At 36.9% G+C, this 27870-nt stretch overlaps 3 protein-coding genes across 33 annotated transcripts in view; 1 reads left to right on the forward strand and 2 right to left on the reverse strand.

The window, feature by feature from the left end:
* clasp2 (cytoplasmic linker associated protein 2) overlaps window positions 1–2269 on the reverse strand; it is a 55566-nt gene extending 53297 nt beyond the window's left edge. For 30 of the 31 annotated variants that reach the window (XM_065291202.2, XM_065291078.2, XM_065291066.2 and 27 more), the window contains exon 1: window positions 1354–2268. In XM_065291202.2, coding sequence (XP_065147274.1) covers window positions 1354–1551 — 198 coding nt within the window. In that variant the 5' untranslated portion in view covers window positions 1552–2268. Of the gene's footprint in view, window positions 1–1353 lie in introns of all 31 variants that reach the window. The other variant, XM_065291176.2, reaches the window with a different exon arrangement.
* A 1149-nt stretch (window positions 2270–3418) lies between these two features.
* Window positions 3419–13511, reverse strand: fbxl2 (F-box and leucine-rich repeat protein 2). The gene is made up of 14 exons (XM_065291257.2): window positions 13200–13511; window positions 12286–12347; window positions 12098–12152; window positions 11922–11996; window positions 11610–11704; window positions 11323–11487; window positions 9604–9730; window positions 9440–9514; window positions 9108–9238; window positions 8958–9018; window positions 8777–8821; window positions 5660–5716; window positions 5296–5508; window positions 3419–5103 (listed from the first exon to the last, which is right to left on the reverse strand). The coding sequence occupies exons 1-14, from the start codon at window positions 13449–13451 to the stop codon at window positions 4996–4998; spliced, it is 1521 nt and encodes a 506-aa protein (XP_065147329.1). The 5' UTR covers window positions 13452–13511; the 3' UTR covers window positions 3419–4995.
* A 1483-nt stretch (window positions 13512–14994) lies between these two features.
* On the forward strand, window positions 14995–27843 carry susd5 (sushi domain containing 5). The gene is made up of 5 exons (XM_065291269.1): window positions 14995–15414; window positions 16935–17121; window positions 19574–19683; window positions 21050–21235; window positions 23253–27843. Exons 1-5 carry the CDS (start codon window positions 15327–15329, stop codon window positions 24662–24664), a joined length of 1983 nt encoding a protein of 660 aa, XP_065147341.1. The 5' UTR covers window positions 14995–15326; the 3' UTR covers window positions 24665–27843.
* The last annotated feature ends 27 nt before the right edge of the window (window positions 27844–27870 follow it).

Below are 27870 nucleotides of genomic sequence, written 5' to 3' on the forward strand. Positions count from 1 at the left end.
ATTTTCATTTTTGGGTGAACTATCCCTTTAAGAAAGGACACTGAAGAGTGACTGGATAATTTTTCAAAAGTGGAAGTTTTGCATGTACTTAGAGGGTTTTGCAGCAAAAGTCAAATTTGTTAAATACCAATGAAATGACTAAAGTGATATTTATAAAAATAAAGAATTTCACAAATACGGACTAACAACCTTTTCATTTCTATTAAAGTGAATTATCTGAACACAAGAGCCTGATAAAAGAGTTTTTTTAAGAAAACATGTCAGACACACTTAATAGGGTTTTGCATTTGAGCTTTTCATACGCTACATAAAATCTAATCTTAAAGCAGTGATATTTTTGAGAAAGGAAGAAATCGGTCTAACAGATCTAACAGAAACATTTGACACCCTGCATTTATCAAACCACACATATTTGCAACAGAATTCAACAGCTGTGTCTCCAATTTATGAATCAGCTCCATCATTCGTAAATCCAACCTCAATGAGTCTGATGTCATAGCCATCCATTAACATAAATCCCTAAAGACCTCAATTATCAGACGAAGGTAAAACGCAGACAGAGCACTAATAGCACACCATATATGCTTCTTTATAGATATTTGGATTCATGCAAAACTGTTCGTGCCAAAAAGGGAAGCAGAACTGAACACTTGACCAAATAAGATCAGGGCATGAATAAAAGCAGCAGTATGAGCCAGCAAAACCTCTCAATGCCTTTTAAACACGACTGTCAAGCTCCATCAAACACAAAAATCCTCTTAATCAACACAGCCAACTATTATAACATCTTCCAAATACAATCACCGGCAAATAAAGTGAACATATGCATTGCACTGTACATTAGACTGTGACATGTGCCTTTTACAGTCCCAGTGCTCCAGAACAATAAGGCACGCGACCCTCCCCCATCCGCACAGCACCCCCCCACATCTCCAAGATACAATCCAAGCTGTCATTTATGAACATTGGCATCAATGTAATGTTTGACAATTTTTACATGAACAACACTTCATATTGCTTAAAGGCGTCTCATAGGCAATATTACTCTTCGTATGGTGTTGTATAGACTTGTCAGTTTGACAGAAAGCTACATCAAAAAACGCACAAGCCACCGCTTGTATGATGCAGTTAGTGAATTACAATGATAAATGGTAATAAAATGATTTTAACAGTCTGGATATAACTAAATAAAGTAAAAGGTTTGGCTTCACTTGACTGTGTCACTTCAAAACAACGCAGCAGGCATCTTTATGAACAGCTACTATCTATGGGGGTAGATTAAAAGACACCTTAGGTGACAGTGTGACACATTCATACTAAAACATCCCCAAAATCGGGTCACACGCAAAGTACCTTGTAATTGCTGGAGTTCACCCATCCCGTCAGCTCGTCAATGGTTTTATCCAGGCGGGATTTGTCTTGATCCACATCCCAGGATCTCTGCGGGTCGCTCAGGTAGTCTATGAGATCCGGGCCGACCTGCAGCCGTCGGGTCACGTCCTTCTGCAAAACTTGCTGGTAAAAATACTCCATGTTGTCATTTTCCTCCATCGGGACGCTTTGTGGGTAGTCCTTACGTTGCGCCAAAACAACAACAATAGCCGAATGACTGTCGGACTCGCGTAAACAATACGAGAAAACTGAAACGTGCACACAAAGAGGAAGTCAAACACTGCGTTTAAAAACCTGGAAAGGGTCAGTGAAATCCAATACGTTCAAGTGGCATGAACGGGAAAAAAACAACTTTCCCAAAGTTTCCAGGGTCGAAATGGTTGATGGATGATTTCCAAAACAAAAAGTGTGTTTTGAACTAACAGAAAAGTGAGCGCGCTCCTAAGCACAAATGGATGTAACGGAGATCCACGGCGTCGCGCGTATAAAAAAACAGTGGAAATGTTTTTGACCAACTGCAGGCAGCCTCGGCTAATAATGTTAGCTTTAACCCTTATGGTCGAGAATCCTGGGGCCTGCCGCCGGGGTTCTCTTCCCTCCTGGCCTCCATATCAGGAAAAAAGCCCGTTTCGCGATGATCGGGGAGATCAGTGAATCAGGTGGAAAGCGCGCTTAAACGCGGCGCTACTCTCGCTGCTCCCGTGTTTGCACTAAATCCAAAAATAAACCGGAGTGTGACAGCTGTCTTTCACAGCTCTCCCTACGATCACGGCTTCTTTTAACCGCCGGTAGCCGCAGTACTGGAGTGTTGAATAGGAAACGATTCCGAGGAAGAGTGATTGGGCCGAGGCCTTGAGGTCCTTCAGCGCCGCACAGATGTCCAGCTCGCTGCCTGAATGAAAAATATGTTAATTACTGTAGGATCAGTATGAATCAGACAGACTAGACTTTAATAACACAAAGAATATGCAAATCATTGTTATTATCATTATTATAACAATTATTAATGATGATGTTGTATCCTTCCTATTCACCTTTAATTAATGTCTGATAGTGTGTCTGGTTATTCAGGTATGTTGACCTGTCTCTTTATGGTACTTAGTTAGAATTATACAGTCTGGTTAATATAAATTAAGTTAAAAATACATCGTTAAAGACTCTCTTTGCCTTTTCACACATTTTCAAAGAACGATTTTGCATTCATAACTATCAAAAGAAGATTACATTTTTTACAAATACGGTACAAGTTGTAATCCTATAACACGAACTAAGCCTTTGGGTTGGTTGGGCTTTGTATTTGTCGCCATCTGGTGGCCAAGTTGGATTTGCATGATAAACTCAAATTTATATGCACATGGATATATTGTATAATGAACTTATCATTACATACAATATCTTATAGTAAAGTATGTATTTTTTTTTTTAGGAATGTAGTTACTTCAGATATATGGTGCATACTACATTGTACTATTATTCAGTGGTGCATAATACATTTACAGAGCACAATAGATATAGCAAATACTGTATTTGTAAAACATATCTTACACACACATATATAGGCCTATATAGTATTATGCCAATGGCCAATGTATTAGCAGATTAAAAATGACCAGGCAGTCTGGACCAAGACAATGCAAAACACATTTACCCATTAATTTTGCAACTTAATAGAAAGTATTTTAGTTTTTCAATGCACTTTGAATCTAGATGCTGATTATGTGCTAAATAAGCTATATTTTCAAAGGATATAAGTGCAAATATTTTTTATAAATTGTGGGCAGGACATCAAGAAAAATAAAATATGCAAATAGATAACTCAGTAACAGTTTAACTGTGGTGTAAATGCATGGGATTTGTGGAAACTATTTTGTTTAATTTATATGAAATATCTGACTATTATACTAAAACTATTAGCATACTTTGACATGTTAAAATCAACACAACATTCACACAAAATGTACCAGATTCTTCCATTGCAAAACCAAATCAAAGGGTGTATAAGAAAAAACACGAACTAACCAATCCATAATGTGACACACTGCTCAGACATTTTATTTAAAGAAATGTCACATTGACAACCAACACAAGGACATTCAGTAACGATTTATCTTTGTCAAAAAAGAAATATGGGAGAGAAAGAGAGCAACCGAATACACAACAATTCTAAACAAACTTTACTGTCACTTTCCATTTTTAGCATTGGGTGCATGATTGAGATGAGGTTTACAGCAATCACTGATGTATTAACATTATGTTCATATCCAACAGTAAAAACCAACTAAATGGGGAATACGAAAGAAAAAATATTGACTACACCCCAACCCTGAGTCAATCATTTCTGTGGCTGTAATTTCACCCCCTTCCTCAAATGCAAAATCAAAGGCACTCGAACCAAATAACATCCATCGATTAGACGATGCACTCAGCATCTGCAAGACTCAACATGTATTTAGAGAAAAATGCAATGTTAGGCATTAAACCACCGGTTAAATGCATCTGACAGTTACAGCTGCATTAGAAAAAGTCAATAATTTTGTCTTGAAGAATTGCTACTGTCAAATTTTGAGATCTGATCTATAAGCTCAATGTCATGTAGTTGGAAGTAAATATAATGAGGACACAGGGTTTGGCTATGAAAGCAGAGATGCTGTGCCATGAGAATATTTGAAGTCGGTTGCCAAGAATATGTCTGAATAAGGAGTGTTATGAATCTTGTCATATACCACAATTACATATGCCTGGGTTTTTAATATTGCACAGAAACGTTGTGAAATTCAAAATGTAATCTATTCCTGATGTATCCCACCCACAGTTATTATCTAAAACTTAACATTGACATCATTCTTGACTTTAATTTAATTCCAACCTGGAACTAAATAAAAAACTTAATCTCAGTCCTTCTCTTTTCCCTCATTCGCTCACATAATATCATTTCACAAATATTATTTTTCATTACAAAATTAAAGTGAGCACTAACAGAAAAAGCCATTTTACTCCAGGTTTAATATGGATTGATTTGTTTTAGTGTTATATTTCATTTTTTTATATTTATTTTGCACTCACACACAAACCAGACAAAAACACTCAAACGTCCTGCTCCCGTGTATGAGAGTGTCACATGATCAATCATTGGGAAGTGTATCTTGCAGAATTCCAGAAGTATCCTCCTGTTTTTCTTTCGGTTCCTTCATCAAGAGAAAATGCATTCCTATCGGTTGAGGAGGAGCGAGGCGTAAACACTGTTTTAGTTATCACGATGGCATTCAGTGTGCCTTCATTCATTCATTCAGTAGTTCCATAATGCTTTAAGCAATTCCTCAGATGTCTTTTTTATATATATCCAAATATGAAATATTTTACATGGTGGCTCCTTGATTTTCTTCTTGTATATCCAGTAGGTGGTATCGTATGTACGTAGTATTTATGTGTCACGTTCTATTGTATTTATTTTGCGTAACTTGTTCGGGTCCATCCTGTTGCCAGGCAACCGCTCTGTGATCAAGCGATGCCTCCTGTAGCCACAACCCCACACAGAGTCTCATAGTAGTGTGAAGCAGGGGCAGCTCGACTTTCTGTGTCATCACTCAGAGGCCCCTCCTTCTGTCAGAGTATGACACAGCATCGGCAGAGACGCTGGCCACCACCATGCACTGAAGGAGGGGGTGTGACAGGGGCAAAGTAGGCGTGAACCTTAATCTCAGGAAGGTGAGCCTATGGGAGAAATGACATGAGAAATAAGAAAGGGGGCCAATATTGATACATTTTTTTGCTTTGGGCGTAACATGACAGAAACCCAAGTGACCAACCCAGACACAATGTAACATATATGAACAGGAATAGTTTTGCAGAACATTGTTGTGGATCATTTTGCTTTACATAGTCTAGCGACTTTGTTTAACACACCCGGATGCGTTTGATGCCCGCGCGGGTGACCTGCTGGCAGTCATAGAGCTCTATGCGTTCTAGACGTTGGCAACTCTTGAGATGTTCCAGTGTGATATCTGTGATCAGAGGGCAGTTATCCAACTCTACGACCTGCAGACGCTCCTGACCGCAAACACTGCTGCTCAGGTGCCTGATTCCATCATCGGTTATCAACTCGCAGTGAGACAGACTCTATAGTACACACACATAGGCAGATAAAGAAAATCTGTTGAGTTTCCAGGAAACAACAGTAAAGTCTATAATTCTTTTAGAGAAAGCCATAAATAAGTATGAAGAAAACTCCCCCACACTTTCTACCAAGCAAGCACTTCTTGGTACTCACCAGCGCCTGCAGCCGAGGGCAGTGGATTGAGAGCTGAACCAGTGTGTTATCAGTTACCTAAATAAGTGCCACAAACACATCAATAAAACTAGCATACATACATACCAGGATTAGCTATTGTAAGGAAACAAAAAAGTAATAAAAGAATCTTCATGAAACCACACAAATGAAAACGGAACAGTAAGACTAGTTCATTGACCAATATTTGGCCATTTTGAGATTAATGGCATTGACCGATAACTAGGTAAAATTTTTTACAATTCTGCAGATTTAAAGGAAAAATTGTGACCCCTGACTTTGGATTTTGAGATTAGGAGTATTGTTCACCTTGACTTCAATCTTTGACATGGCTTTACTCAGTAAATATTAACTCTTTCCCCGCCAATGACAAGTTATCTTGTAAATTAAAGAGTAACTAAACCCTAAACCAACTTTTTTTTAGTTAATGATCTGTAATAATGGGGCTTTATTAGTGCTGTTCGTTGATTTTAGTAAGTTTTTTGACATTTGGATGTAAAGTGTTTCAATACTACAATATATGGTGTAAAAACGTCTGAGTGCAGGTTCAAGATCACCACGCCCTTATTACGATCTCACCACACACTTAGTTCATCCCCTGTATCTCCTTGGGATCTGCCCACTTTTCTTGCATTTTTTCAAATATTGCCAGTGGGTGGAGTCAGGCTCTGACCAGGGGTTTAGTTACGCTTTAAAGAGCACCAATTATCCGATTCACGATTTAACATTTCCTTTGGTGTGTAAGTGTGTATTAGTAAATGTTAAAATATACAAAAGGTACAAACTCCAAAGTAAACGATGATGCGAGTTATCATCTCCAACGTAAATCTCTTTTCTCGGACTACAACAAACACAGGGATTGTAGGCAACAGTTTACTTCCTAGGATTGGTGATGTAGACAAGACCGACATTATCATAATTCCTCCAACTTCGGACTCGGAGCCTGTAAGTTAACTCCTATTAGCATTGCATTGTGAGCGAATCTTTCAAACATGGTAAGGTGCGTCACAATTACGGCTGAGGTCAGAGGTATTCAGGCCAATCACAACGTACAGATTAGCTGGCCAATCAGGGACACAGACCTTTTCAAATCAATGAGTTTTGTACAGGACGTTTTAGGAAGACACGGATATCTGGAGCTACAAAAATGTATGGTATGTGGAAAAAATTTGTTTTTTAGGGGTGTGACGGAACACTTAATCCACGAGACGAGACACGAGATTGGGTTCACGAGAACATGACGAGACAATATTTTTACACTTTTTAAGAAATTCTCAATGATAAAATAAATGAATAAGAAACTGAAATCACGTCATTTTTAAAAGTTTTATCTAGGTCTGTCCCTAACAATTATTTTGCTAACCGATAGTGGACTCGTCTCGCGGATGCTATCTTCACTTTCACTTTCACTTTAGACGGAGAGAAACGCTTATTTTTAGCCAAACAATGTTTAAACCCATTTGAATATTTAATATATGTCCATTTCTTTACAATAGAAATGATACAGCCACTGTCATTTTTTGAGCAAGAACATGCAGACATTTAATCATGTAAACTCTAAGTGAGGGTTTAATCTGCTGAGACTTCACATCTGACACTGATCAACAGACAAACACAACGCGTCTCAGACTTCACACGAGTTCACAAACGAACATTATTGGAAACCCAAACAAAAAAGCAAACGCTGTAAAAGACAAATATAATGCATGCACTGTAAAAGAGTCAAACAGAAAGCTGCATCCTCCGGAGGTCGCATATGCAGGCTGCATACGTCATCAAGGGTTATTTCAGTTAATTATCTGGGCATTACATTGGCAAGTCGTGAGCATATTACAAGTTGCGATTAGCTAAATAATTAGTAAACTTTATAATTGTTAATAGTCTCTAATAAGACAGTCTTTATGAAGTAAATGCAGTTTAAAAATGCGACCTCCGAAGGATGAAGTCTTTTATTTGAGAAACGCCAGCATTTCACCTCCACAAGAAATCTCGCGAGACACATTTAATCGCACGAGATCTCGTCACACCCCTAATGTTTTTTAACCATAAACCACACGAATACATTGTATTATACCAAAAACACAAAATAACTTTGTTTTAAGCAATGAAATAGGTGTCCTTTAAGAGAAAACACTTCCATGCCAATGACAAGTTTTATGTCTATATATTTTTCTGCTATTATTCACTAGGTGGCGCTTTTACCCAACTTATAAAACACTTAAAGGAACAGTATGTAGGATTGTGGCCAAAACTGGTATTGCAATCACAAAACTTGTGGCTAAAACTAGTACTGCAATCACACAACTGGTGGCCAATACACAACATGACAACATAAACATCAGTTGAGGGCTGCAACTTCACTTGAAGTGAAATGACAATATCCTGGCCGGACCACTATTGTCAGTGATATAAGTATTTGAAATAAAAATGATTTCTAGTGACATATCAGGGCCATTTTATGAGTAATTGATATAAATTTCTTACATACTGTTCTTTAAGCATTCACTGATTCCAAAACAGTTAAAACTCTGTATGTTTTGATTATTGTTCTTAATCGAATCTCTAACAAAAGTCCTTTACAAAAATGCAATTATCTCAGCTTTTTGAAGAACAGTGTCTGTTCTTTTATTTGATATATTATATGTTTATAAATTTATAGAATATATTTTTCTGGAAAGCATGAAACTATTGTGAAAATTATCAAATATGCTGGCGCTGGCTGGCAACTTTTTTTGTTTTAAATCGCTGGTGGGGAAAGAGTTAAAGATATCAATGTTGAATTTTAAAAGAATATTCTTTACATTATGTAGGATGATTTTATGTAGAAAATAGTTAATCACAAAAAAGGGTGCATCCCTTTGTGCCCCCACAAACAATTCATGACATAAAACAATTACCAACTTAGAATTTGAAATAAACAAAACAACGTAATGCAAATATAGAGCTGTTGTATTTTATAAAAAGTCATAAAACTAGTCCCCCTGGCACCATCTTGCACTCCCACAGAGCACTACAAAGATATGCACTAACAGCATACTTAAATTAGCCAAATAAACACACAAAACTAAAAAATGTTTGCATTAAAGGCCATAAACTCACCAAAATGCATTCCTCTAAATCCATCTTCTCCATTTCATGACAATTCTAAAACAAAAGGCAAACTCTGTGTAAGACTAAGAAGTATCAACAATGCTGTAACTTATAACCCAGAGTTCAGAAAAACAAAGCATGCTCTCCAAATACACAAGTTGATGTTTTCTCAGTTTTTGTGATTACTCACTCTGGCAAGAATTGTAAAACCAGCATCAGTCACATGTGAGCAGCGAGCAGCCTCCAGGATCCTGAGCAAAAAACACACACAATGTAAATGAATGACTCTGTGTGCGTGTGCGCACGCTTGTATGTGCGTACGGATGAACGAAAGCTTTACTTGAGCCGTTGGCAGTTCAGGCCGAGGGCGGTGAGAGAGGCGTCTGTGATGTTGCTGCAGCCCGACACACACACCATCTGCAGTTTGTGACAGCCTCGGCACAAACTCACAAAGCCATCGTCTGTGATTTGCTGCAAGACGGATAAGCCATCTTAGTGTACTATCTAGACACTTGAGCATGTCCGCAGAAATCAACACACGCGTTGACAGATATAAAGAAAAATTACTTCTCAAATCAGGATCAAATTAAATTAAAAGGTGGAATATTACTAATCCTATTCTACATTTACTTATGCCACATAATTTTAAATTCAAACTCAGTACAGTCTTACCGTGCATGATTGCATGTTGATTGTCGTGAGTTCCGGACAGTGCTTTTGAAGGTGCTTAAGTGCTGTATCATCAAGCTGAAATATCACATAAAACAACCATCATGTGACACTCTACCATGCTATACTACTGTAAAGCTGCTGTAAGTCTTTGTGTGTTACTGTACCTGTGTGCAGCCTCTCAGGAACAGAGCTCTGAGACCTGTGCAACCACGGCTAAGAGCCTCAAGGCCATCACTCGTGATCTGATCACACCAGGACAGGTTCAGATTCTCCAACATACGGCAGCCCTCACTAGCACACAGACAAGGCATTGCAAACATTAAAAAACCCAGAAAACTTAGTTTATGTTGGAAACAATTGACAAATTCAAACTATACAACAAAAGAATAAAAAAGTGGGATGTAAATGTAAACTTTTTTCTTGTTGTTTCTTGTATATTCGTATTTGCATAATGTGAACTATGTGCAAAAGCCTTATGCAATCACCACCAGACTTGTTGTTTTAGAAGTTTTAATGTCCATCCATATTTATTTTTTCATCAAGATACAAACAGAAAATAGATATAATATGCACAAAAAATAATTAAAATTTTTAGGCATCGTCTGTGTTTAGTGTGACCTCTCTTGGCAGTAAACACATCTTGGGCGTTTTTGAGCAGAATGAAGTAAAAAGACTAGTGATGCACCGATGTATCGGCCACCGATATTTACCAGTCGATTTTTGATGAATTTGAAACCATCGGCATATCGGCAATAGCACAAGAAAGGTTGATACCGATTGTTCATTAATTAACTGCATAAAGAAATCCATTATATGTAAAAAAAAAAGAGTTAATGTTGTTAATAAAAATAAATGCTGAATAGCAAAACCCACCTTTGAAGGTTGTCATGCTGTCTTCTTATATTTGTTTTAGCTTAATTTGTGCCTCTCTTATTATGTTGGTCAGTTGAATGTTAATTAGATCCAATCCATGTTCAGTAAAAATTATTTGATGCAGAAATAAACTAGCAAATAGACCAACTGTAAAGTATTGTATACAAGTGTTTAATATCGGTATCGGCATCGGCCAGAAGTTGTCTGTTTAAATTGGTATCGGCCCAAATAAATCCTATCTGTGCATCCCTAAAAAAAGACAAATTTCTTTAAATTAGAAATTAGGATTTAATTTTATTTAGGTTTAAGAGATCCTGTAGTTTCCTGCTATTGCTCAAGTAAAAGGAGAGTTGACCCTAAAATCTTGACACACCAGTTTACATTTTTATCCAGTTTTTAATACTATATACACAATTCCTGTATTTTCTGAATGTATTCAAAGAGACTGAGAAACAATTCTAATATAAAAATAAATAAATTATATATATATATATATATATATATATATATATATATATATATATATATATATATATATATATATATATATATATTAATTTTTTTATATTGCATATTTGCATTCAATAGATATATCAATGTAAATGCACATTTTATGTGAAAACATACGTTAAGACATTACATTTAATTTTTTTCTGCCTTTGAAGTTAAAACCATCGTATTGTGTTGCTAGGTTGTGGGAGCACGACCTGAAATGTCTTACAGTAAGTTAATGATTGTTCCTTAGAATTTCCAGTTTCACCGGATTGTACCATATAATCTAGACACACTGCTACTATTTAACCATTAACAAGTCACCTTTTCAATACAAAAATAAAATAAGAAGAATAAAATCAGACTTTGGATTTAATAACATTTCTTATATTAGACATAATATCCTATTAAGAGAATTGTGAAACTTTAGTAAGAGACAATTTGTGCATTTTGCACTAACCCAAACACTAAAACAGTAGTAAGTTTTGGGCATCGAGATTTTTATAGCTGCCTCTCACCTTACAGCCTTAAGTGCATGATTGGTGATGGACACGCAGGAGGTCAGGTCGAGGTGCCGGAGTTTGAAGCAGAACTTACTAAGGCTGATGCAGGTGGAATCTGTGATCTTTGTGCAACCGTTGAGATTCAAATGTTCAATGTTACGACAATTCTGAGCAAAGGTCCTGTCAATCAAATAAAATGTCAGTAATACATTTATTAAATAACAATAATACAACACACAAATGCCATTAGATTTTTTTCAACAAGGCATGCTATCATAATCACAATTTTTCGTGTAACTCACTTCATAGAGGCATCTCCTACACTGAGGCAGCCCCTTAAACTTAGCTGCCTCAGAAAACCTCCACATCGCTTTGAGATGTTTTCCACCACACGGCCCTAAGAGATAAGAGAGAGAATCCAGCCATGGAGGATCAGATAAGTCTACTGACCCATGCTTAACACTCATAGACACTGACAATTTACAGAGCACATACAAACAAATTTAACAAAGTGATTATAATCCAACAATTTACAAGCTTGGGGCCACACAGGGTCTCACAAACAAAAACATGTGATATACACATACATTACAACATCACATGCTGCTTATCACCTCAATATCTGTCTGAAAGTTGAAGAGATCGATCTTCTGCCAGTTGCTGCCATCTAATGCTAGAACATTCCATGCCTGTTCATCCACATAGGAAAAGGGAATGAGGAAGCACTGTTAGCTAACTTCCTTCTTTTAAATGAATTACCATTTTGATCAATTAAACTAAAGAAGCCTACCTTGGATACTTGAGCACACCTGCACAATGTAACTACATCCAGGTAGGAGAAAATCCTGAGATAGATAGATAGATAGATAGATAGATAGATAGATAGATAGATAGATAGATAGATAGATAGATAGATAGATGTAATTTGTCATCAAAAATGTAATATAATTATAATCTATGTCTATGTAATTAACTCACCTGAGCAGAAGCTCTTTGGGAAGTTTTTTGTTGATTGGCGCCTCATCACTGTTTGAGAACACCTGACCAATATGAAAATGAGAGACACACATTATATAAACTTTTTATAACACCAGTTTTGTCTTTACACATTTAAAGCACCTAACGCCATATCACCCAAGCCTTGTTTTAGTCATATTTTATGAATCATCTGCAGTAGTGACTTTTTCGGCGTGCAGCCCAAATGTGTACGGTGCATCCCTTCATGCCCCCCCAAAAAGAAAATGTATACAATAAAACATTCTAAAACTAAGAATTTTAATTAAACAAAACATATTAAATAATACAGTGTATGGCTGTTTTACTGATGTTTAATTACATACAATTTATGACAAATTAATGTATTTTATAAAATGTCATAAAACTGGGGGCCCGTGAGATTGTGCCAGGGGGGCCCCAGTTTTATGACATTTTAAATACATACATTTTTCATCAACCAGTGATTTAGACAAACTTAGTGTTAGATAATACTGCTGGTTTGTGACATATTTTCAAGCCCCAGCATTCAGGGCACGTACGCAAGCATATCAGCTTGATATAAACTCAGAGAACAGCAGCCAACAACTCCAACGTTAAACGGATTCAGGCGCAGCGCCCGTTGCTGACACGGTCAGCTGGTGCCGTTGTGTTAGGACGGGATTACCCTTGACGAACAAAAGCCTTAACACGGCACGTAAAAATAGAGTCCAAAACACACAGTGCCTTGCAGACATACACGCGCGGGCACGCACGCAAGCAAGCGCGCACACCAGCACAAAACATACGCTCAAACACACTGTCATCCCCCAGACAGCCTGCCACCGCCCGATTTTGTTTCCTTGGGCAAACTAAATGAGTTTAACGGCCACGTTCACGGTTCATTCGCTATGAATTACCTCAAATCTGCTCTTGGTAATGCCGTTCATGTCTGTTGCCGTGTCAATAATAAAGACAGTCCGAGGCGAGCGCTGCGCACAGCAACGTTTACGCGTATTGTCAACGTCGCTAATCAAACCCTCACGGGACGGTGTAACGCGTGCCCTGCTAGCCGTTCCCGTGTGCGCTGGTAACCGGAGAAAACCCGGGCTGGCCGCCGTCCGCGCGCTCCGCCGTGAACCATCCCACAGCCAAAATAACAATAATAACATGGACGGAGCAGACTGCTGCTGTAACCTCACTTCCGCCTTCCGAGCTGCACTCTGACTACATTTCCGCTCGGGCGCACAATGCTGCCTGATTATATGCTTAATTTGTAATCCCCACCAGTATAATTTGATAGGTGTGTGGCCAGTAAGTGTAAGGAAAGTTAGTTTTTATCAAGAGGGGAATTATGTGCTTGAATGCTCTCAAAGGGCTCAAAAGAGTGGCGTGACGTCACATTTGCGGGGAAAACACGCGTGGTCGATTTGTTTTGATTATGATGCATGGGTTGCACAGATGTGTCATCATGGTTAATGCACGTTTGTGGTAGATTGAAGTGTATTCAATTAGGGAACAGAAATGGGACATTTTCTACTCTTTCGTTATCAACATACTTGACATAATTTTTGTTATGCTCTCTTTAGAGCATAAAATAAATATCTTTAGAGTTGTGTAAGATAAATATTCTTCTTCGTTATTTTTTTTCAGGCAAGCAATTTAAAGTCAAGTCTGATTTAATGAAATTTTATTTTTTAGGAATATATAATGGGGATATTCTTGATCGTGTTTGTATTGCCCTAACTACTCAACAGCAGAGGGGGCAAGAGAGATGAAGCTGAGCTTAAATTGGTATTTCATGATTTTCAGTCTGTGAATAGTCTCTAAATATTTTCCGTTTAAAGTCATTATTCTGTCAGGACATGACGTGTACAGTGGGCGAGTCTATTTTAAGAGATATGAAGTGATTGCTGTCATGTATGTGTGTGCGTTCTTAAGCTGTAATTGCAAGGCTAAAGCCTGGTGATATAATAAGGCAATTATTTAGTCTTTAACTCTGTTAGTGCCCTGTTCAGACATACATTTACAATTTCTTTTGCAAACATCTAAAGCTACTTACACTGCATTGATTTTTATCAGCAAGCACCTTAAAAATTATTGCGTTTTTTCAACCTATGGTTGGGTAAAATGTGGACAAATCCATCCGCCATCCATCAGAAAATGTCCATATATTTGAGTTTAAAAACAGCATTTGTTCATTTACACCTGACAGCTGTGTTTGTCCATATTTTTGGTTTAAACAACCCAACATTTGTATGTGTTGTGAGGGTCGAACTCGTTGCGTTGCTAGCGCAAAGGAACATACCCAGCCTGTGCTGCCACAGTCCTGGCTAAAATAACAAACAAGTCTGCTAATTCAAACTCACTTTCTCTTTCTCCAGCACATACACACAAAACCTTTACAATTGTATAAATGAGAGTTGGGTGTGTGTTAGTGGGTGGTTGTGGGGGGCAAAGGCACCTTTTATGCTTTCGTCTCTCATAGTGTCCAAAAGTGCCCATATTGGGCAGCTTCATCAAAGTGACCGTGTCTTGAGGTTGGCCCCAAGAATTTAACTGGATCTCTTTCAGGCGCAGTTGGTTTTGTCCCGCTCTGAACTGACACGCAGCCAGGCGCGCTATGGTGACAAGACGCACCAAAATTAAGACTCCAGTCATGAGAAGAAAAAACACATTACACGGTGGCAAACCTTTCTCTGTGCCAGGGGAGCACAAACCATTATGCGCCCGACTCCCTACGGCACGGGAACAATCCCAGTGTTTCGCGCCTGTGTTCTCATGCGCCACTGCACAGGTTCTGAGTCATGACGTATTTACTGACAACGCCGTGCGAGTTTTCGCACGAGCGCACCAGCAGCTCGGTAATGTAGTTCTCGGTCAGATAAACCTCCCCTTGCACCTCCACCACTGCGTCTATTAGATCTTTTCTCTTGGCTATCCAACCCTTCGGACCTATTATTTTGGAGTGCGCAAATAAACTGGAAATTTCACCTTTACTATTAAGTTTGGGAAAAGTTTGCCCCTTGACTGTTCCACCTTATAGGATGGGGCGAGCGCGTAATAGAGAGCTGGAGCTGCTGTCGCTGCTGGGATACATGGCTTGGTTAACAGTCGGTCACTCTCGCGCAGACGGTGGGTTTCTCTTGATGATTTGGGTGCGGTGATTTGTTTCACGCGCCCCTGTAATACACATTCGGCCGAGGTGATGAATGGATGTGTGTTCATGCTTTTAACATTTAGAGAGTGGTGTGAATGTATGTAATATTTGTTCTTAATGTTTATTCTGTGTTGGTTTGTTTATTAAGGTATGAGTATATTTCCATTAAACTCAGAAGGTGAAATTTGAGTCAGTTGTTCACCGAGATTTTTAGTCAAATATGGACAAACCTAACTGTTGGATTAAATGAACCTAGAATGTGAATTTTTACCCAAGCATGGATTAAAAAACAAACCAGCATTTTTAAAGTGTAGTTCACCCAAATATACAGGTGAATAGAATAGAATAGAATAGAATAGAATAGAATAGAATAGAATAGAATAGAATAGAATAGAATAGAATAGAATAGAATTTAAATGTGTTATGGGGGCATGGGGTTTTTGGTAACATTTGTTAAAATTATTTTGTTGGCTGGCTTCTCTTCTATTCACATAAGCTCTTTTCTGTCTCATTTTAAGATGCTTTTAGAGTTCAAATACCTTTTCATTGAATGAATTTCATGCTCATCCAACACAAACCTATGATATCTTCACATCAGCATAACAGACTCATCAATGTGACACTAATGAATTTGTAACAAAGGATTGATAAATGACAGGTTGTTTGTGGAGGGTTAGTAGGTTTGATGAGTCAGATCTTTTTGAACATGACTCAGACTCGATCTACCTCACTTACACCAACCTGCTAGCTTTATGTATTCACTAATACATTTATCTCAAACAATGTTGTTAACTGTATGTTAGGGAGATAACAAATAATTTTACATCAAATAACATTACTGACATGCTAAAAACATAATGATTTAAATACACTTAATATTTGGTGACATGATCATATCATCTTTATCATGATAATTCATTTCTCTATATATGCAATAGCAATGCTTTCCTCTGCCACAGTTTCAGTGACGCAGGACTAAAGGTATCTGTAAGCTCGGTGCGAGCTCTGTTTCATAGGGTTTACACAGAAATTGACTCAATTTTTTAGTTCCTTTGTGTGAAACTGACAAACTAATGATGTAGTAAACAAGCTGCTTTCTGGAAGATTCATCGGGATGCTGTAAGTGTGAATGTGATGACTGGGGTTTGTATGCGGATTAACAATGCCACCTGCACACATTGATCCTTTGTTCCTTTATGTTCTTTTTTCTCAATTGTCTGTTGGTACGGCTTCACACACCTGCTGTCCCAAAAACAATTATAAGTAAATGTTAACATAAGTAACTCATTTTTGAGACTGTTGACATACTTTGATGATGAATTCAAACCATTCCTACCATCTATATCAGCTTGATGTGGTTCAGACTTTATTATATCCTTGGATTCTTCTAATTTCTGTTGCCCTTCTCATTTCCTCTGTTTGAGGGAATGTGATGCCATTAATGTAATGCATTTTTAGGAATAACGCTGTATGTGTCTATCAATCCCCTCATTAGGAGGTGTATTCTTACTGGATTTGGAAAATGGTTCAAAAGGTGGACATGAGACGGGCTTCGAGGCAGCAACAAATGCCTGTATGGCTCAAGGGGCCCAGGTGGCATCAAAAGAGGATTTGCATCATGCAGTGTTGGAATGTGCCTTCTCAGCCTGTTCGCGTGGTTGGCTCTCTGGACCAAGCATAGGGTAAGAACTTTACCTGAAGAACAAGATATTTTTGTAACCTCCCCTGGGTTTATGCTGTTGGTCAAAGTGTGGTTGTCGTGAAAGGTCACCGTGGATTTTTTAAATGTGAAAATGAGATACAGCTTGTGCATTTGTGTGTGTGCAGTATGTATCTGTGTATGTGTGTGTGTGTGTGTGTGATTGAAAGAAAGACTGAATTCTACCTGTGAATACAGGTGGACCATTTCTATTTGCACCTCAGAAAAGTCAGGGCCTGTGAGAAATGGACCCGAGCCACTGTAAAAGAACACATCGACACCTTCACTCAGTTCATTTTTTGTACTGCTCCTTTTCCTTAATGTATTTCTGTACTACTGAGGACCAATCTCAAAATAATTATCACATCTGCAATGTGATTCAAAACTATCTATCTGTGTAAAGTGGAATGTATCCAGGAGCCCAAAAAAAGTATTAGGACAGTTTAACCACACTTACAAAAATCAATTACATTGCTTTTGATTTCATACCTTCAGAGGTGTTTAAATTTATGGGGGGGGGGTCCTATATTTGTTTTTCGAAAACACGCTGTAAAAAGTGAAAAGTTGGATCAACTTAAAAAATTACTTCAATTGGTTACACCTAAAAAACAATGACGGTTTTTCAACTTATATGTTTAAGTTAAAATACTTTGAGTGAAAAATGTAAACTTGAAGGTCTAGCGGAGGATTTTCTCGAATTTTAGAAAAGAACCGCCTGCTCCACTTTTTCAAAAAATGCAATTGGGCAACAACAACATTCCTGATTGACAACTAGGAGGACCAATAGCCTTGATGATCCACCTGGAAAAAGAAAATCCTCCGCAATACCTTTAATTTCCACTTGAAGTAATTTTTTAAGTTGATTTAACTTTTTACAGTGCAGATAAAGCTTACATGTAAAAATTATTTTACATAATCACTTTTTGAGTAAATAATAAATAGTAAATAGCTAAATTTGTTTATTCATTCTGACAATTCACGAGTTCGCATTAACATGTTATCGATAAGGAATGAGATAAAGCATATTTGGCGTGCTGTCCGAGGAAAGGGGCTCCGAGGTCAGAATTTTAGCCCGAACCCAGAGTACTCCCCTCTTTAACTATGATAAATGAATCTAGATAAGAGGGCGGTGATGGGGTGGAAGAGGGATGCTGCAAAAAATCTGTCACGGGACAGAGGTGAGGGACTGCCATTTATAGGCACCTCTTTGCACTGATTGGTTGGATCACATGACCATGCTCCTCCGGAACTTAATTAAATAAACTTCATATAGTGGGCCCCAAAATAAAAATGTTACTCTGTAAAAAAATTCCGTAGAAATTTCAATGTTATTGCAGATGGGTTGCCGGTAATTTACCGTAGATTTACATTTATGGTATTTACTGGCAAGAGTTTGTTCAAAGTTAAATAAATTTCAAATATTAACAAGTCTTTATCTTTACAGAATAAAACTATACAATAACAGTCTCATGCAAAGCATTCTGGGAACCAGAAATCATCATCAACCTTTTTCTGTTTTTTGGTCCAGATTTTGTTTCCCAGAATGTTTTGCTTGATGCTATTTTTTAGTTTTACTCTGTAAAGATAAAGACTTGTAAATGTTTAATTTTCATTTAACTTTGAACAAAATGTTGCCAGTAAAAAACATAAATGTAAATCTACGGTAAATTACCGGCAACCCAGCTGCAATTTCTACGGAATTCTTTTACAGTGTATAAAGTGTAAAATTATGCCTATATGAAAAACAAAGACCATTCCCTTAATAAACAACATACGCTAATTTCCTGCATGAATATGACTAATAAATGTCATATAACACATGGACCCCTCAATGAAATTCAACCTTAAGCCTTTCTCAGTACAGCTTAGACTTAATAACTTAACTTTGACATTGGGTGTTTCCTAGTAACTTAACACTGTCCCAAGAGAGATCCAGCTATGGTTTTAGCCCCCTCTGCACCCAGACAAACCCACACACTCATAATTCTGATAAAGACTTCACAGCTGAGTGTTAAAAGATGAGGTAAGGAACTTACTTTCAGAAACATTTGGAGGATTGTCTATAAAAGATCTGGGGTAAACCAGACACATTCTTGGCAGTAGATATGCACAGTATATTCGGAAACATGATGAAGTCAGTTTTTATAGATCAACTTTTAATCTCCCATGCTTTTTCATTCAGACAGCCAAGTCAGTTAATAAGTATAAAATATAATAGAACTGATAAACACACAGACTAAAAGAGGGGTGCGAGCTTAGACAAAAACTGTATGATAAACAACAATATAAGCTTTGCAGACATTAGCAATGTGATAAGGATATCCGCGTACTACATATTTATACAACATTATCTGCCTATATAAGCAAAATGTAACAATGTCACTCTTGTTGCCTTATAATGAGAAAGAGTATCTGTAATTTGGGTGTGATTTCAGGACCACAGTGTGCAATGGTGTACAGGGGAATCTAAGGCCAGTTGACGTGCAGGTGGAGAATGTAACCAGCGACATTGAACGGCTGGGCGTGTTCTGTGTGAAAGATAGCGGTTAGTTTCATATTACTAAGAAACTACATCATAGAGCTTTCAATTTTCAAAGGGACTCCAGTGGTGGATCTAGACCATTTCAACTGGGGGGGGCAATATGGGGCCAGTTGTACTGTTAGAGGGGCCAGTTACATTAAGACCTTATTCTTGTCATATTATTTTCTGCATTGCACTGCAAAAAATTATTTTCAAGAAAAAAAAACTTAGTATTTTTGTCTTGTTTTCAGTAAGAATATCTAAAAATTAAGTCTAGTAATATGTCTAGTTTTTAGACTAAATGTATCAAATGTAAGTGATTTTGTGCATAAAACAAGCAAAAAATCTGCCAATGGGGTAAGAAAAAAATCTTTTAATTTTTTCTTAAACCCTAAATACATGTTTTATGCATAAAATCACTTACATTTTATATTTTTGGTCTAAAAACTAGACTTATTTTCTTGGGTCGTTTTGCTCATCAAGAAAAAGCTATTTAATTTAAGAATTTTTTGATATTTTTACTAAAAACAAGACAAAAATACTAAGATTTTTTTTCTTGAAAATAATTTTTTGCAGTGTGCACTAAAGACATTAACAGACCAAATACCATGTTTATGCTACTGTTTAATTACGGATGTAAAAAACAACAATTGCAAAAAATTTGTAAAAATAATTTCACACCCCACATTTAGGGGGGCCACAAGGGGGTCCAAGCTTGTTGTCACAGAAAATTAATGGTTTTACTACAGTTAAACAAAACAAAAATCATGGTAACTGTAGTAAAACCATGGTTTTGCTAATAGTAATTAATACACAAAATAACCATGGTTACTACACTTTTACAATACAGTAAAAACATGGTTAATTTTCGTAAGGGCTTTTATGGGAAAGATATCCAAAATTTTTAACGTAGTGTCTGGTCTGATGTTTCACGTAGTATTTTGAAAATGTTTATTGCTTGGAGGTTGCTCTCAGATGTCTCTCCTTTTCTCTTTACTTCACAGAAATTGCTTAGGAGAAACAAAAAAACAAATATAAATTGTTAAATACATTAAGACCATGAAATATTAATGTAGAATTCATATGTAAAATAATCTGGATTTTAATAAATATTATGTGAAATGTTCAAGTTCATATTGAAGTCTTCAATAATAATAACTATGGATTTTTGAGTTCTCTTCTGATACTTCAATAGACATTGTGAGATTTCTTAGTCTATTTCTCAGAAATATCTGAGATCCAGTTTCATTTGCTCTCAATTTAATCTTTATCATGTCAAATATTAAAGAGATGTCATCTGTGATTTATTACCTAGCAAACCTCTTTATGAATTTTCATTTATGAGACTCTTCTATGACACATCCTGTCCCGCTTCCCCTCCATCCGATAGATTCTCCATGTGGACAACCACCTTCATTTCCAAATTCACATCTGCAGGGGAAAACTGGGTTAGACCTGGGTGATGAACTTCTGTATGCCTGTAACCAAGGATACAAACTGCCTGACGGACAGATGGCCTTCAGTCTGGTCTGTGATAGCTGTGGAGAATGGTATGGCCTGTCACATTGTGTCAAAGGTAAAATACAAACATGACAAAGCAAATTTGCAACTTTATTGATCCCTCAAAGGGGCAATTAGCAGTTTGCCTTAACCCAACACTGGACATGCTGTAATATATAATTACATGTTGAAACATTTACAACATATTTTTTCTACATAAAATCATCCTGGGTAAAGAACTTTACTATTTACGAAGTATGGTTGTGTCAAAGATTTAAATCATTGTGAAATAATTGTGAAATAATGGTTACGGTAGCCATGGTGGTTTAACCATAGTAACCATGATTTTTGATTAATTTGTAGTAAAACCATGGTTGATTTTGTAAAGGTTATCTGTAAATGTGTTTAAAGGGGTCATATGAGATTTTTTTAAAGATGCAAAATAAGTCTGTGGTGTCCCCAGAGTGCATATGTGAAGTTTTATCTCAAAATACACCACAGATCATGTATTATAGCATGTTAAAATTGCAACTTTGTAGGTGCGAGCAAAAATTTGCCGTTTTTGGGTGTGTCCCTTTAAATGCAAATTAGCTGATAAAATGCAAACACGATTCGCCGACTCAATTGTGCTGTAAATTATTTTATTCTCTCTTCCCTGTGCACTAAAAGGCAGTGCCGTGGTTGGATAGTGCCGGGTGTGCCTCATAAGTCTTGAAAAGTGAAGCCTCTGGCTCTTTGATCGCCCCCTGGTGGCTGGCTGCAGTATAAGTCATAAACCCCGCCCTCTCCATTCAAACGAATGGGACTCTGCTCTAAATAAAAAAAATATTTACACTTCCAATAAAAGTTTCCAAAAGATGGTTTTGGTCATTTCATGTAGTTGTTATCACGCTGATATATGTTCAAGTGTTAATTTATGTGATAAGTTTCATTTTAGCTAGTAATGTAATGCTATAGAGATGGGGCGTGTTGTTATTATTGGCGTGGTTGAATTGGGCACTCGAGCGTTTGGGCGGAAGTTTAATACCGCGGCTCCGCCTCTGGCTCTATGGACAATTCCTTCTGCGCATGCCTGGCTCCAAACTGACGTTTTTACATAACATGGCGGCGACCATGGTCGAAAATTTTTGCCTTTTTTTACAGTCTATGGATAGGGCAGATTAAGGGACTGTATTACTGTTAAAAAACTTTCTACCTACCTTACAAAAAACATTTTCACATGCTTGTAGAGAATGGTTTACCAAAACAAAGTTACTAGGTTGTTCTTTATCAAGTTGTCTAGGTTGATAGAAGCACTGGGGACCCAATTATAACATTTTACCATGGAAAAAGTCAGATTTTCATGCCATGATCCCTTTAAGGGCTGTGTAATTTCTGTCCTTTCTATGAATTCCAGTCGGTTCTTACTCTTTAAGGACTCTTTAAGGATGAAAACCAACATATAAATTAACACAATATAGTCTCAATATAAGTACTATAAAAGGTTTTCAGCAGTGGCGGCCGGTGACTTCTTTTTTCGAAGGCACATGATACGAAGTTCATCAAAACATGTATGTAGCCCATCATGTGTGTGGTTCGTAATTTCAAAAGATGTGTTCTGCGCATCGAGTGAACCTATGTGCATCATGTGTCTTGTCAAAATAAGTGCCTTCTGCAGACGCATCCAAAGGGTTTATGATAAAAGAGACACTCGCGTTTGCCAGATACTCACATAATCTCATCTGTAATCAGAGTTTACTGTTAAGGGAGTTTCTTGCATGTATTTTGTGGACGTGAACGTCTTTTTTATCATAAACGGTTTTGATGCATGTGCAGCAGGCACTTATTTTGACAAAACACGTGATGCACATGGTTCACATGACGCCACAAACACATATTTTGAAAACACAGGCAACACACATGACACTTTTGCGCCCCTCGGAAGAGCAGTCGCCAGCCGCCACTATAGATCTTAAAACAAATAGGCTTGCTAATCAAGACACTGTTGTTAAATGTAAGGAAAGGCAGCTTAGGACACACAAGCCTTGCAGTTAAAATGTTTTATTTGAATTTCGGGTGTAGTTGTCTGAGCCCCGATGTTTTATTTGTTGCAGATGATCCTGAAGGCCACATTGACTATGAGGATAAGTTCACAGATAGCCCTTTCTTGGTGGATCCGAGGGAGGTGCATGACGGAGGTGCAACAGAGACCATTGATCATGAAGCAGATGAACCCACTTCTGAGCCAAAACATGAGCGAACCATCATATCAAAGGAAAATGACGATTTAACAGTGTTAGCAACTGAATCTTCTGTGTCTCAGATCAGTCAGAAGCATATGTTCTGGTTCCCCTCAGAGGGCTTCCAGGTACCAGAGGAGCCTTCAGTTATCATCACAGACTCCTTTGTTAAAAACCCTACTGAAGACCAGAGCCATATGACAGACAAAACATCTGACCACCAAACACAAGCTGAAGTGATCACAGAGGGACATGATCCTGATTATGATCAAACAACAGATCCCACTACTGATGATCCTGTCAGTCCCAGTGTTGGAAGCACAGAAGAATCCTGGATAGACGGATACCCGGTTTCCCAGGGGGAAGATAAAGTTAGGGGTGTGTCTACGGTTGAGGCGGTTCCAGACCCGGCACTGAAGGTGGAAATCCCCACTGGCAGCCCAGATGTTGAGGTGTTTGAGGACACGACTAAAAGATTTGTGGAAGAGGAGACTAGAGGTTATATTGACAGGGAACCCATTGAAGGAGTAAACAACAATCCTGAGGATGTGAAGTATAAAGAAATGATCCACACAAAAGAAGGTGGCACCACCAGACCTGAAAAGGATGGCCCGGTGGTAACATATTATGAAGAACCTAGTAAGGGACTTACAGAGGATGAAATGAAGAAAAAGATATACGTACCCAAGTCTGAGTTGGAGCAGGGTTTGGATGGTGTTACGGAGACACCCAATGCTGTGCACATGAGACCCACCACCTTTGTAAGACTAACAACATCAGCTTCCAGTGCTGATGATAATATTGCTATACACAAGAAGCCCATGATTTACACGCCAGCTTACGCTCCCGAAAACGTGAGCACCAGCCAAGAGGGGTTGGAACCGGAGCACGCAACCACACCTTCAGGAATGGGACTTATGGATAGTACGCCTGTTTTCGTTGATGATATTACTAACATGCCTACGCCCATCATTAAGGTTTCTTGGGAAACCAACGACAGCGATAATTTTCTAGAACACGTCCCTGTTCATGAAATCCCTGATGAAAGAGATGGAGATCAAACCCTGGACCACCAGGAAGGAGAGGGTGCTTGTGCAGAAGACCCCTGTCGTGCATTTGGTCGTTGGCCGATGGTTGCCGCCATTATCATTGGTATAGCAGCAGCAGTTCTGGGTGTGGTTTTGGGGGTGTGGTGTTATAAAAGGAGGCAACAAAAGAGTTCCCACTATCAACTCAATGGAACAAACACACAAACGCAGTGTATTGAATTGCAACAGACTGTGTAACAGCCACACACACGCGTGTGCACACAGCTTACACGAGCATCAATACAAAGCCATTAATGTGTGAACACTGCTGTCCACTTTCACACTAACACAAAGAACATCCCAGAGTTCAACACAAAAATACGGTGACGTAATGCTTATTTAGATATTATTTCGGTTGCGTTTCTTACATTGTCGTTATATATACTTTATATTGTGTTGTTGATAAATTAGGTGTCATGAAGCATGTCTTCTCTGACTTTGAATGGACTGCATTGGACTGCGGGGTTGATGCATGCGCATATATTGTGCCTATATCTGCTCTTGTTAACAGATGAGTCTGTGTTTATGTTTGTTCATTAATGGAATGTGAATGGAAGTGTGTTGGCCATTTGTAACCTGTGTGTACGTATGCAGGACTCAACATTAACTTAACTGAAATGGCAAGAACAGAGAAAATACATTGGCTAGAAAATAATATTTATTAGAATATGACAGGAGTCAGCCTTCATCTCTTAGAAAATGTGCTGTCACAAAATATAAAAACCTATAAAAAGTTAAAAATGAAGGAAGTTCTTTTTAAAGTCACAAATTCTTACAATATGTTAAGAACCATGAATTACAAATGATGGGTTGTTTTCAACCATTGGTTGGGTAAAATATGGAGTTGAGTTTTAATGAACCTATTGGGTTGTTTAAACATGGACATTTCTAGACATTGATTCATTTAACCCAAATGTTTTTCTGTATTTTACCCAACCATGAGTTGAAACAACCCACTGAGTGCTCATTTTATTAATATGTTGAACTTGAGTGTTAATTTTTACCATGTATATACTGTATGTGTGTGAGAAAGAGACTAAACAGAAGTCAGTGAAGACTGTGGTTGAACTTACCGTTTTGTGCACACTTTTGAAATTGTCCCATGCACTCGCAGACAGGTGAGACATTCTTACCAGAGGAACTGGAGGCAAATTCTGATTGGCTTTGAGTACATTTTGCTACAGAAATTGCAGAGTATATAACTTTCATTGCTAAATTTAGATTAGACAGGTATTTGTTCATTTCAAGGGTTTTAGCTAAATAATGTTACTTGCTTGAGGTTGAGCTCAGGACTGTGTCTGCTATGAAGTTTCCAACTCACAAATAGGTGAGAGCAAATTCTGATTGGCTTTTAACACATATATGAGCTTTTTCATTTAAAGCCTTGTACCCATAAACAAGTTTGATTTTGATAGTATAATTTGATTAAATGCAGCTTTTAAAATATAGTTCAGTTAGAAAAATGCTAAATGGTTTAAGGTTAAAATTTTATCTCCTTATGTTTGTATTTCATTTTATTTATGTTAACTCTTGTTTATCGGCCTATTAATAGAATGTGCTTTCTCAATAAGGTATAAATTAGATAGAAGAATAATGTTACAATATGTATTTGAATAATGTTATATGTAGTTTGCAACCTAAATGTTGTATAATACAAAAGTTGACATTGATATTTTTAAAACATTTTGCCCCTTAACACTATATAAAAATGTAGCATATTTTCTATGTTACTTTAACTTATAAAAATTAAGTTTCTATATCAACTTCTTGTTATAAGTTATGTCAACTTACCATAAGTCAAAAATAGAAGTTGAATTGACTTGCAAACCAGTTGTTTTAACTTCATGCTGCATTTTTTTTTACAATGAATGTTCTATAAGATTCTCAGTCTTTTATCATCTCTGGCTATGTACTTATAAGGCATATTTATATCACATGTGTATTATAAATGTAAAACATTATTTTAGAAATAGTGAATTTACACAAAACAGACAAATCAGATAATTCTACAAAAGATTTAGATATAGATATTTCATAAAACTGATGTCAAATATATAGCAAGAATGTTTTTACTGTTTTGCAGTGTAAAAAATTCTTTGCTGCTATAATTTTTTGTTAAATCAACTCAAATTTTAAAGACATTTTATTTTTATGTGAGTTGTTATAACTACAGATAAATTGTTATAACTTATAAAATGAAGTTGACTTTTTTTTAAATATATTTTATTAGTTGTAGCAACTTATCTCTTGTCAAAATAAATAATAGTAAGTTGACATTACTTGTAAATCTGAGTTTATTCAACAAAATAATTTAAGGCGGCAAAGATTTTTTTTACAGTGTGGCAGTTTTGTTGTGATTTTAGTTTATAAAGTTGTAGTGAAGTAAGAGTGGTTATAGATAACACTTTATAAGTAATTATACTTTAGTTTATACTTTAGAGTACTGTATAATTTAGTTTGAAATAATTGAATAAATACAGTTAGTGTGGAGTAAACATTTTAGTTTTTTCCAAAACTATACAGGGTCATATCCGAATATACTTCAATGATAAGTTGACTTACACAAAATTAACAATATAAACTTTATAAATATTTTTGAAAGTTGTTTGTTACCTAAAGTAAATTTATTTGAAAATCTAATCATGTAATCATGTTTTCCAGAACTGTACAGCTGATGTTATAATAACTTGTGTTGAATTAACTGTCATACAGTACCTCTCTGTTTAGTAGAAAATGTCATTAAAATATGATACAACAAAATATTATAAAGATACAAAACATCAAAACAAAATCACAATTATGGCATAGCTCATTTTTTTCCTTTGTACAATTCAGGTGTCAGGCCTAATTTTAGTGCAAAAAATGTTAAAACATCACATTTTAGGCAATAAAGTTTCATTTGGCTTCTGTGTTGGTCATTGCTTATAGTTTTTTTTATTTAAAGCCATATCTACCCTGTATGTTGGGAAGTTTATAACTTTATATTTTATTTGCTCTACTTTCAAATAAGTTGTTTATCTGAACTGTAAAGTGTTTTACTGTAGAGTGTTCTCTGAATGAGATTATTTGATCTAATCCCCAATCTGTTATTTCCATTAGACATTAACTGCTTGGTAATATCACATATTATACTTTATTGATGTCTGTTAGATGTGATATCTGACTAAACATAGCTGTGGAAAACTAACTGAACAATAACAAATAAAAAATCTGGGAAGAAATGTCAGCTATACAACATTGGTGAAAATTAAAGCAGGCTAAAAATATAAAATAAGACTGCAAACATTTGTGTTGTATTTCCGGGTGTCTCTGTATGTGTGAAAGGTCTGTGAGGCCAGCAAAGCTAAACATTAAATTACGAGAATGAGGTGAAGTATGGATGGTGTGATTTGTCGTTTTATGCT

The sequence above is a fragment of the Paramisgurnus dabryanus genome, chromosome 19 (assembly GCF_030506205.2).
Source record: "Paramisgurnus dabryanus chromosome 19, PD_genome_1.1, whole genome shotgun sequence".
In the NCBI taxonomy this organism is placed as follows: Eukaryota; Metazoa; Chordata; class Actinopteri; order Cypriniformes; family Cobitidae; genus Paramisgurnus; species Paramisgurnus dabryanus.